The sequence below is a fragment of the Brachyhypopomus gauderio genome, chromosome 2, assembly GCF_052324685.1.
Source record: "Brachyhypopomus gauderio isolate BG-103 chromosome 2, BGAUD_0.2, whole genome shotgun sequence".
NCBI classification, from domain to species: domain Eukaryota; kingdom Metazoa; phylum Chordata; class Actinopteri; order Gymnotiformes; family Hypopomidae; genus Brachyhypopomus; species Brachyhypopomus gauderio.
The window spans coordinates 33916682-33929256 of NC_135212.1; the positions used below are offsets into that span (position 1 = coordinate 33916682).

At 44.3% G+C, this 12575-nt stretch overlaps 1 protein-coding gene across 1 annotated transcript in view; it reads left to right on the top strand.

Annotated features, from left to right (window-relative positions):
* veph1 (ventricular zone expressed PH domain-containing 1) overlaps window positions 1-7874 on the top strand; it is a 71834-nt gene extending 63960 nt beyond the window's left edge. The window contains 3 exon segments of the mRNA XM_076994684.1: window positions 3155-3291; window positions 5326-5382; window positions 5384-7874. Coding sequence (XP_076850799.1) covers window positions 3155-3291; window positions 5326-5382; window positions 5384-5563 — 374 coding nt within the window. The 3' untranslated portion in view covers window positions 5564-7874.
* Window positions 7875-12575: the final 4701 nt, after the last annotated feature.

The window sequence follows — 12575 nt, forward strand, 5'->3', positions numbered from 1 at the left end:
ACATATATATTATATGCGTGGCTGTCCTACCCCAGGATAAATTGGTTACATCCCAGATTTTTTTACATGTTAAACAGGACAAATTTATACTTCACCTGTTCCAGATTACTATCTGGAGTAAGTACTGGGTTACCCATGCTCTGTGCCTGCGAGGGCTGTGGTTTCTGGAAGGCACATACACTCTGTCTGTAATGGTTAAAAGTTATGTTGTCTGGATCAAAAAGGGAGGACATTGACAGGCTGATGAAGGTCAAACATGCTGAGATCTCTGGGCAGATATCAATATGATTTCCTCTTTATATAGTGTAAATACACAATCAGTATTTGTTCTGTTCATTTTGGGCTCTCTGACTATATGTCAGAAAGAAGGCTTGGAATTGAAGACAGCTGAAGGTATGATTATCAGCCCAGTGCCATGTGTGCCCCTGTCTTAGACCAGGTTCTGCAGATGTTTGTCATTTCGTCATCAAAAATCAAGACTACAGTTCAGGATTTCAGAAACAGGCTGGTTAACTTTTTTCCTAGTTTTGTACTAAAGGTCTATCAAGTTCACTTCTGTTTTATTTCCACAGTGGCTTTTTAAAACAAACACTGGCACCTTTACATAAATGTGGGTCCAAGGTCCTGATGAGCAAACCGTGTGTGGCGAGCATCATGGGAACACGAGCATTATGGGAACACGAGCGGCCACCTCCTGCATCCCCAGTCTCTGTGTCGCTCTTCCTCTGGCCTGTGTGCGGTTCGCTGTTGTGTTGAAGCTGGACTCACAGCCCCTAAGTGACCGTCTCAGTGAACACAAACATGAGGCCAGAGTGTATTCTCGTCAGACGCCTTCTGCCATTTGGCTACCACATATCGACAGTGCGGCAGGACGCCAGTCCATGTTCAGAGAATTCTGGAACATTCTCCCTCAGTCATACTAATGAGTACTGACCTCAAACTTTAGAAGATCCACAACCCTCACAGCCTGGGTTTATTACTACAGGAGCCTGGGGACACTCTCTGCCTCTCGAGGTATAGACGGTCCATTAGAGGTCGTAACTAACAGGTTTATCATCATGACGTCTTTTTCTGGTCAAAACCTTGTGGAAGGCCATAAGCATGTCTTAAACTTGCTTCTTGGACATTAAGACAGGTCACGCGGACGCTCTTGGGTTTGAGATAAGAATGTGGGCTGTAGATTCTCTACCCTGTAGAGGGGCCCTTGGTCCAACACATGAGGGTTCTGTGGCAGGACTCGGCCAGGTCTGCCCACTTAATTTGCATGACTGCAAGCAGCTAAGCAGTTTCTTTATCCACAGTTTTTCCACAGCAGTTTGTTTTGCTGTTATCAGTCTTCACTGGCAAATCAATGCTGAGGTTTTTGAAAATGCTTTGCAAAGCACAGATGGCTCTAATGACTGCCCTCTGCTTCCTTTTACGTGTTACTTAGGGTGCGTACATCATTTACTCACACACACACACACACACACGCGCGCGCACACACGCGCACACACACACACAAGAAGACAGAGATGCTGAAGAAGATGAGGAGGGGAGGCTCATTTGGCAGCTTTCGAGATTTAGGGCACATACACAAGTTGAGCCTAACTCAATATTTACCATTGCCAGTTTTATATCTGAGTCATCTGTGGAAGATAATGAAAGCGCTTGCTTATTCTGACATTAATTCTCCCATTTCTATTCAGTTTATGCATTATGTCCTTTAAGACCAATAAAGCACGTTTAAGGTATTGTTCGCTACGTTAAGAGTCTGTATGAAGCGATAAACCCACAGGCAGAGGATTGCCAGCACACAACTCATTGCTAGGTGGCTATTTTTCCAGAACAGGGTGCTGATCTAGTCTTCAAACAGGCTGACCAAATGGTGCTAGTTTGGCCAAGACTATCAAATGACATCAGTTAGACCTTTCTCCCTGTTTTCAGGAACTCCTATTAGCAAGAATCCAAGACTACTAGCCTGCAGGGAGAGTGGCACAGCAGTGTTCCAATGTTCTTTAACTTGCTTTAGAACTCTGTTCTGTTCTAGAACATGGGGGGTGGGGTGCTCTAGAACTTGATTAATCTCATACTATAATTGATTAATCTCATACAGCTATATCAAAGAGCATCCAACTCGTACCATATTTATGTGTTTTAGAAAAAAGTGATCGTACAGACAATGTAGTGCTTTGTGCCGTCCTGGAACAGTTACAACCCCACTTCCTGTTTACTAAAACTGGCCAATGAGGACGCTCAGTGGAGCCCTTAGTCATTCTGCTGTTTGGTTAAGGCAGATCCAACGAACAGGAGGCAGAGATGGTGGGCTGAGTATCTACACACCAAAACAGGGATGTGATTGATCTGAAGAAAACATGTCACCAAAAACACACCCGCCTGCTGCCCTAGTCTACCCACTTACTTGCTGTTAGTTATTCAGTGAACTGTTAACAAAATACATTCACAGGGGGATCTTGAGAGGGGAGGCAAGCACAGGTCACTCTTGTCCGAATGGTTTATCAACAAGTTTAAAGTAATTAATAGTGCTCTAATATGTTAGTCCAGTTGGATAAAAAGGCGGCGTGGACTGATCTCATTGTTGAGGTTTATGTGCCCAGGACACAGGGCCCTTGGGTACATGTGTGTTTTTCATAATCTGCAACAACTTGCACATTATAAGCACTTTGTAAGCAGTAATAGAGAAAGACCATGTCTTAATTTGGCGCAAAAGATGTCCCATTTAATGACCTTGTCCTAGGACAGACTAAGATCCCTGTTTAGTGCAGAGCAACTTGTACCGTAAGATGGTGGATTTTAGCCATGTAGAAATGGACCAGAGGAGAAATCACAGCTGCCTCAGTGACTGAATCCAAAAGCATCTGTGGCAAAATAGTAAAACAAAGTCAAATGAAAGTACGTTTCATTTTACTTGCCAGCTTACTTCTTTTAGCTCCTCTAAGGGTGAACCTCATGTGATAAATTGATCTGTTAGATGACCCAGAATAGGTCCAAGCTATTTGCTAATGCGTTAATACCACATAGCCATGAAATGTCGACGTAGTACATGTGCGGGGAGAAACAGAGCAGTGATTGGGCTGTTGGACTAACTCATTACATGGACTATATTGTATGTGTTTGTCCTTTACACTAGTGCTGTTACTTTTGTCTTTTTCAGTCGTGAACCAGGGTGACCAACCACTCATCGAGGGCAGACTGAAGGAGAAACAGGTGCGCTGGAAATTTCTGAAGCGCTGGAAAACTCGCTACTTCACTCTGGCTGGCAATCAGCTCCTCTTCCGGAAGGGAAAATCAGTAGGTGCTCATATCTCGTCGAAGCTGTGCGCCAACTGCATCCCTCCTGGCTCCTCGTACAGCCAGTCACCTCCCGTGATCGCACTCTTGTAGTTGTTTGTTTTTATGTGCTGCCCACCCATCCTAATCGAATCAGGATGAAATTGGCAGCGGAACAATGGATAAGCTCATCTGGTGTTAAAGGTTCGCGTTTCCTTAGGGGGAAGCACTCAAGCTGAATGTAATAATGCAGCCAAGGTATGATTGATGTAACTTCATGACTCATGCCTTTTTATAAATGAACACTCTGAAGTAGCTAGGAAGGGGGCTGGGATTACCCTCCAAAAAATAGAAAACCCTCCACTTCATCTTCTATAGTGCGTATGTATTGAACAACCCTTTTCTGAGAACTAAAGCCTTCCAGACCAAAGATGGTGTGAATTCATTGTAGCTTGGAGCTAAAAGCGTGGTTATGCAGAAAGAGACACCATAATCAAAACCATGGAAGCCACAAGAAAAGACACAGGGGCCAGACTGTCATCACTCATAAGAAAAGGCAAAGAGTGGAGGGTCGGCTTGATTTGATAAAGAAGAAAACGGAAATGCGATCAGCACAAGCCACGAGGAAATGAGATCTATTGTTCTCTTCCCTCATTTGTCCTGCTTTGAATCTGTCATAACAATGTTGAATGTGTGAGACACCGATACTGTAATTTCAGCATTCAACAGCAGAAACTTTATTGTTTAATGTTTATTGTTTCAAAGTGTCATGTTTCAGAAAAACTGTCAGGGAACCATTTTTGAAACAAAAGAATTTGGCATACACTTTTGAACATATCAATGAAGTTTTTGCTTTTCATTTGCATTTGTAATGTCTACATGGAAAAGGAGAATTTGCATTTTATTCTTGAGCCTAGAATGTTCTAAAGTGTTACTCTGAATTGGCTGTTTGAGGGAATATAACGTGTAAGTCTTTTCTGTGGCTGTGGCACCTTGACTTATGGACAAATTTCCCTCCTGTAAGTTACATGTTTTGTTTGTTTGTTGTTGTTGCTGTTGTGCTTGAGACTCTTTACAGTCTCTACCAAATTTGAGCTTTGAGGTTCTTTGTCCACTATAAGTGTTTTAGAGGGCTGGGTTCAAGCAGCATTGTGTGTGCCTACAGATGAAAGGTAACCCAGAAAGGAAAGAGAATGGAACAGGAAGAACAGAAATTATCAGGAGAGGACAGCAAACAGTCCACCAAACCCTCAGACTCTCAAACCCTCAGAGTGCCAAACCCTCAGACTCTCAAACCCTCAAAGTCCCAAACCCTCAGAGTGCCAAACCCTCAAAGTGCCAAACCCCATGTGTTTCTCTTCCCATGTGGCCTTAAGATCCGAAAGTTCCTAAACAGTTTTGGTATTTTACAGTTCAGCCATTGTTATTTATCCCAAAACTGGAACAGCTGTAGTACGAACCTCACCGTGTTCTGCACTTCTTATAAGTGGTCTTCTCTGTGTGTGCAGTTGTGATTACCCTGTACAGGAATATAACACAGAACAGTCCCCCCAGTGTCTGTGCCAGAGAGGTAAGACAGACAGACAGAGAGGGAGAGGGATGGATGAAGGGAGGGAGAGGAGTGGATGAGTGGATGCGGTGTGCTCCTCTGAGACATGTGGGGAGGGATTCAGGCCCTTGAGCTTCGCGCAAACCCTGCCAGATTGGTAACATTTCAGACTCTGCGTCTAGCAGACAGGATCCCTCTGGGAGGGCAGCAGGGAACACAGGGCTTATGGGAGACTCCTTTTACACTTATGGGAGACTCCTTATACACTTATGGGAGACTCCTTTTACATTTCAGATGCAGTGACGTCATAGCTTTTAGATGCATCATCCTTTAATGGCAGTGTGACACAACCGAGGCATTTTTGAGTTAGGTAAACGTGTTGCTACAGAACTTAAAGTGTTACACTTTAAATGATGTGAGTAATGAGTAATGTAAAGTAATGATGTGAGTAATTCTTCCTGTGTTTCCTCCACCGTGCTCCAACCCCACCACCCCCACCCTTCCAGAAGGACGAGCTGGACGATAGCAGCATCGAGCTGAGCAAGGTGCAGAGTGTGAAGGCGGGTGGCGAGGAAGCGGCGTGAGCGCGGCCTGCCGCGGGCCTTCGAGATCTTCACCGACACCAAGACGTACGTGCTGAAGGCGTGCGACGAGGGCCACGCCGAGGAGTGGCTGCGTTGCATCAGCGTGGCGGTGGCCTGCGCCAAGGAGCGGGAGAGCCGCGAGGCCACCACCTACCTGTGAGCCTCCACCTACCTGTGAGCCTCCACCTACCTGTGAGCCTCCACCACCCTGGCCACAAGCGACCCCAAACCTGACCTCGCTAAAAACTCAACCCTGAACTCTTAACTCAATCTTAACTGTGCTGGAGCCTGACCTCCCTCAATCTGGATTAAAGAACTCTGGATTGATTTTATCCCTGGACTATACTTTATTACAAACATGAGTCATTGTAGTGTCACACACCACAGATTAGGTTTAGGCATGGTCACTAAACCTATAAAATCAATAATTACAGATTGCTTTAAATACTTGGAAGTTATAGCAGACTATTTTAAAAGCAGCTGAAATCAATATAGCTTTCAATATATTGAAAGCGATACCACTTATACATACCACAAAAGAGCATGAGCAGTGGAAAGGGCCTGTAGACTAGGATTAGACCCACACAGGACCCCGACATCATTCATCTCAACAAACGTGTAAAGCGAGTGGCATTTCAGTGGGTGACTGCAATCCTCCAGCGTACAAATCCTTCACAGAAGAGCTCATTCCTTAACAGAGTCTCCTGAATGTCGCACAGCTTCAGAATCGTTACAATACATATCAACACTTTTGTATCCATTTTTCTTTATTGACATTTTCCCCAATATGCAAATTTGAAGTAGAATCTGTTCCCAATCTCACTAGCAGCCTAGGGACATGATTCATTGGGTCTCTGATTGGTCTTATGTCACGTCACTTTAAAGCACCAGCCCCAAAGCTTCAGCTGTGCAACGAGACTGCCGAGTTCTCCGTTCTGTCACGAGACTGGACGCTGTCTCAGGCCCTTGTGAAGGGAGAAGGAGGGACCTGCTGAGCCTCCTGGGTGTCATGTGACACAGGGGATTCCTGCCAACATCATCCCCCCTCTTCACCTCCACACACTGTGAGAGGGGCTTTTACCTGCTGGGCCACCTGGGGGCGATAACTAGAGAAGATGGTGTTATTCACCTATCACTACAGTGATGTCTGCCAGTTTTTTCCTTCATTTCTCTTTTGAATTGTTCTCTGCTACACATTTAACATTTCAAGCCTTCCAAAGAAATCTGCATAAATATATCTGCCCTTTGATACTGACATGCAGTTGTGTACTGTACTCCCAGAAATAGTTCTGAAATAGTGTAGTTGTTACAATGAGTCAGTAGTTACTAAGCTACAATTTCCAACATCCAGAGAACACAATTTTTCTTGTGCTGGACTGCTATTTGACTGCTTCTACCACACTGGTCATAGTGTAACCCATAACCTCACACATATTGACACAGTACCCTGATCAATTAGCTATTGTCATAGTAGAAGCAAGCGTAACCAACCTCTAACATCTGCACAGGCAAACTGTGACTCCAGCAAGGACCCAGAATGCAAGAGAACCCCGGACCAGTTTCTATGTCATGAGACACCAAACGTAGCCATTTTAGCCCAACCTGCTCTCCCATGTAGACATTTAGCCTGTCTGTCTCTCACAAGCATTTCTTTCTCCAGTTGAAGACATTGGTTATCAGATTGACATAGTCACATCAAGATTTATTTACTTTAATTTTTAGCTTCTATCCACATGCTGTGTGTGTGTGTGTGTGTGTGTGTGTGTGTGTGTGTGTGTGTGTGTGTGTGTGTGTGTGTGTGTGTGTGTGTGTGTGTGTGTGTGTGTGTGTGTGTGTGTGTGTGTGTGTGTGTGTGTGTGTCATCATTGTTAATCATTCTCTCATGCCAGTGTTTTTAGCTCTTCTCTGGCACTAAAGATGGTTACTTTCTCTGGATGCCACTGAATTACTCATGACCCATCTCCAGCAGGTGGCGCTCATGTTTATATGTTAATTGTGAAAATTACAGATTGTGATTCATCATAAACTTTTCACTGTGAAAATAATTCTTTTTTTTTTAACTAATGATACACATATATTTCATGAAAATGAAATGTTGGTCCTTTTACTCCTTTGAAATTATGGTATATTGAAAAGTGTTATGTGTTTTGTATAAGGATAACCTATTTAGTATATAAACTTAATTAGACTGTGTAGTTTATTTAGATTTTCCTGTACATTTGGTAGTTAGCCCTACTGTATTTAAATCCAGAATTATCACATGAATTTAACCGAGTGTGAAAGGTACAGCAGAGCACAAAGATGTTACATTTTAATATTACAAAGGATTTTTTGTTTTTCATAAGTCTTATTTTAAACTGTTTCAGGTTTCCTTCTAAATTTGTTTTATTGCTCTGTTTGTTTGTCTGCAGTGTTGTTCTGTGATACATATGATTCCTATACATTAGACCAGTAAATCCTCCTGGAGTCCAGTGATCAGTGTTTCTTTGGACAGGGCACTTGGCACAGTCTGGAGTTCTTTAGGTCTGGAGTTCTGGAGGTGTGGACATATGGGGATCTGGAGTTCTGAGCATCTGGAGTTCTAGAGATCTGAGGTTCTTTTGGTCTGGAATTCTGGAGTTCTTTATGTCTGGAGTTCTGGAGGTCTGGTCTCGACCACAGCAGGACCTGCATCACTGGCAGAGCTGACTCCACTCTAATACCAAGGTCACCAGTGTTGCTTCTGTAAACAGGGCTGATGTGCTGAACCACATGGCAGTTCTCTGTGGGTGAAGGGTCACAAGGTCCCCTGGCTGTCGGATCAACACTGGCTCTCATGGTGGTCGTGGTTGGAGAGGGGATTGACTATCACATTCTGTGAGGTCTGATGTTTCTCAGCATATGAGAGCCAGGTTGAAGGAGGCATCTAGCTTGACCACCTCATGGTTTGGGATGTTCAACCAACTCAGGTGCTGCTGAAAACAGCCTAATTATCTGGAGTGGTCCTCTAATTTACAGGATGCAATCCAAAATGTTCCACCTTCACAAAATTGGATCCGCAATCACATGTAAACACACATAAAAATGGTACAGGACTACACAGACGTAGTACTATTGGTGAGGTGGAAGAGGTTTCATGCACTAATGCTATGCCAAAAAAGTGAGCTGTCTGAACATTGTATGCCATTCTATAAAAATTAGTTCTGTCTGAACATTGCACAATACAATGGCCTGTTTAGTGCACCCTAGTGGCCCTTCCCCCAGTCTGGAGCTGTTTAGGACCAGGGGAGAGGAGGCTGCCTGCCAGGCTGCATCAATTTAGCTGTAGAGATTCCCCTTCCTCCTGCCTTCATCTTAGGTCTCCATGTTTATCGAGCTTCAGATCTAAGGTCAGCACCTTTTTTTGCGTTGCTGTCCTGCTCACTGTGATCTGGAATGGGGAAACTGGCCTCAGATCAGTACTGACTGGGGGGGGTGAGTGCAGTGTGAAGATACAGAAGTAGTAGGCATGTCCTCTAATTACAGCGCACGTATTTACTTACCAGGCGGCTGCTTGGACTGCCGAGCTGTCAGTGAAGTGAGCCTGGCCTTTGTGGGCCGTGTGTGTGTGTGTTCGTGTGTGTGTTTGTGTGTGTGTGTGTTGTGTGTGTGTGTGTGTGTGTGTGTGTGTGTGTGTGGCAGTCTCTGCTCATGACACTAGAGTGAGCTGCAGACACGGGCAGAGTGTGTAAAGTACGAGGACGTCACATGTGACAGAAACAGCGTGCAATTCTGAAGGCAGATCTCTCCCAGCCTGTTCCAGTGTGTCACATTACACTGGAACAATTCATTCATTTAGATTTCATAACTAAGATACGACTTAAAAATAACAAGTATAATTACACATTTTTCACAATGTTCTTAATGAGAACATGAATGACAGCAAGATTTTTGTGTTGATCTAAGTTTTTTTTTTTTTACATTAGCACAACTATAATGGTGTCTGTTCATAACAGTGCTTCTTAAAGAAACAGCAGGAACTGCATTACTTCATCTGTGTCGTTTCACATAGAAACAACGAGTTTCTGTTTATTCTTGGAAGATGTTTGACCTTAAATACACACCTGGTGCATCACGTGGGGAATATAAACATAAACATTAAACTTCCCTGGCAACATTGATAGAATCGCAGTTAGATATTTTGATGAAATGATTCAGCCATACATCAGATGTGTGAGAGCGTGCGTGCAGGGGTGTATGTGTGTGTCTCGTCCACTTGAGTTATGTTTAACCTGAGGGAACACGGTAGTGCTCTTCCCACTACAAACACACAGCAAGAGAAAGAAGAGAAGAATTATGGTGAGAAAGCGTCAATATCCTAACAAGATTTAAAGCATTTAACATTATGTTCTGCCATAATTACTAAACCTCTTTGAAGGGGGAAGTAAATCAAATGTCTGGAACATCTGTTATGAATTCAAGGTTAAACGAAAGCTTTGCCTTAATGTTCATGTGTCAAAGGTCAAAGAGTAGATAAAACTGTTTGCGAATGCTCTGCGTGACCTAAAGCTACCGCTGTGTGTTGTAATGTGTGATACTCGTGCACTTCCTTGGGCTCCACTGCTATTCACTCCCCAGCCAATCAGAGCACAGTACAAACCCTATAAGTCCTTGTCACTGTCATAAAACAACCTTGGCATCTGTCTTTAGTCCCCATGGCAACTGAAGTCCTACACCCTTAGATCTTAGAAACCAGCCCTTCGGCAAAATAGCTGTTGAGGATCTACAGTCCATTTAAAGAACATGGACTGGTAGGGTAACGTAAGACAGATGTTAATGAGATGAAAACATGCAGGGGGGTTCTGGGTTGTATTTGACATGCCTGTGAAACGTGGATCATTAAGGAACGTTTAGGATGGAAGGACCTTAGTCCATCAGAAGGTCGTGTGAGATCAGTCTAGCCACGCGGAGGGAGATTGTGTTGGGCAAGCAAGCTACTTTAAATGGTACAACTGTTCAAAGCACATATGTGTGGAAGAGCAGAAGTGGTTCTGTAATGAGTTCTAATGTGTTCTGTATTAGTAGTGGCCATATCCATCACAGTGCTACAGTAACACTGGCATACATTACGCTAACAGTCAGCATGGCAACACTCTGTATGCCAACACTCAGTATGCCAACACCCCGTACGCCAACACTCAGTATGCTAAAACTCTGTACTCTAATGTCTCTTACAGTACAGAAATATTCACTGTAGTGTACAAAAACTGTCCAGGCACTAGTTGTGCCTGACACACATATTAACTACTAATAATCTGCCATTCTGCTTTGACCTGTATGATACATGGATAGAGTCACAAGGCGTTTTGTGCAGGCCTGCAGCCTGACTAACACGTGTTCAACTTTACGGTTTGCACTGTGTCACCCTGGGACCTAGGAAGCATGACCTGCTGGGTGGTGTGACCACAGGAAGCAGCTGTGAGAAGTGTGTAGGGAGTCATACAGACAGGAAGGTTAGCATCACACACCTATGGGACAGGACATTTGGTGCTTCTTAATGTTTTTTTATTTGTTGTTTTTTTAATCTAAGCCAGATCACTTTGTGCAGCTTCAGTATTTTAGTCAGTTATCATTTTTGCCATAACCACAGGTTTTCAGTTTTAATAATGGTATTCGTCAACTTCAGTGGTTCCCTGCATGAAAGCCGTACGTGCATGGCTCTCTGAGCCAGGTCTTCGGGTTGGTTTCAATTAGGATACAATTATAGAATGAATCTCTGAACTCAGCAAGACTGCCGGAGAGTGTTTGCTGTTCCCTGGGTGTCCTGTTAGTGGGAGTGTGAAGGTGATTTTGTAAGTAGAAACTGAAGCATCTGGTTTGGACCACTGGTGGCTTCAGTCCACAGCGACATTTCTGGACAAGATGAAAGAAAACAGAAAGATGATCATGTGCCGAGAAACTGTGTTAGTTCTGGAACTTTCCTTCCACACAGGTTTTGTTAATGTTGTGTAGTTCAAAGCAGCTGCCCTCAGATTTAATCCAGTTCCTTCTGAATTATGGCCACATTCGTATTCAAAAGACACATTATCGCTTTTAATTTCAGGCTCGTATTTCTCATAGAATTAATCTTGTTTCTGCTTCACAGAGTCCGAAGCATTTGCACATACACGTGGGTGGTCACGGTTCTTTTCATTGCATAATGTGTCATCTTATTGCATCACTGTTGACTCGTATGGATCTGAGGGGGTTCTGTGTAGTGGCAGATACAAATATGTCAGGCATCGCGACCTCTAACCAAGGATGCATTCTTGTCTGTCCATGTGAACATTTTCATATCAATTTGAAATATGAGGACTGGTGTTAGGCCCGGTGTTCACTCTGCATCTCAGTAGGATCAGATTCCTGTTCGTGTTGTCAGCATTTCTCCTCCAACGTTCCCGGGAATGCCAACTCCGGGCTCACGCTCTCAGAGGTTTGTCCCTTTTGCGGGTCCTCTCTGCGGTGCTTTCCCAACCTGTTTTTTTTTTGTGGTTTTCTCCGGAGTCGTTCCCTGTCCGGATCCCCGGTCCATGTGTGGCAGGCGGAGCAGTCAGAGGCGTTGCTCGAGAGCATTAAGAGATCAGATGGAGATCGGGGGGGGGGGGGGGGGGGGGGGGTAATGCGGCAATCTAAACAACCTTGGAAGCTTCGGGAAAAGACCGTGGAGGCCTCTGAGAAAAATTGTGGCCACAAACAGACAAAGGGGAGTGAAAGTGATGCAGAGTAGGAATGCAAATGTCCAGGAGAGAAACAAACAAACAGCAGAAGGAATGAGAGGGAAAGTGTGCACTTGGACTCCGAGAGAAGAAGCAGCATATGCTTTCACTCAGGTCCTCTGGCTGTGATTTTCAGAGACCCTGTGAGTTCGGAACGTGTGTGCTAATTAGATCGGCTCTCTCCTTAACACGGCTCTGTGCAGACTCCTGCACGAACCGGGCGGGGCTGGTAGTTCCACTGAGTGTACCAGACACGCACACCATGTCTTTCTCTACCGGAAATGTACGTAAAGGTTGGCGGGGGAGGGAGCCCTGTTCACACTCTCACGTTGTTATGTACAAGCATGTAGGGGATATGTGAAGATGGAACCGGATAGGTCATGGAAGAGACCTGCATTGTACAGCAGGGCACACGTGAGTTCAGAAAGACCACAGAATCCGAACCAAAGTTCTGTACAA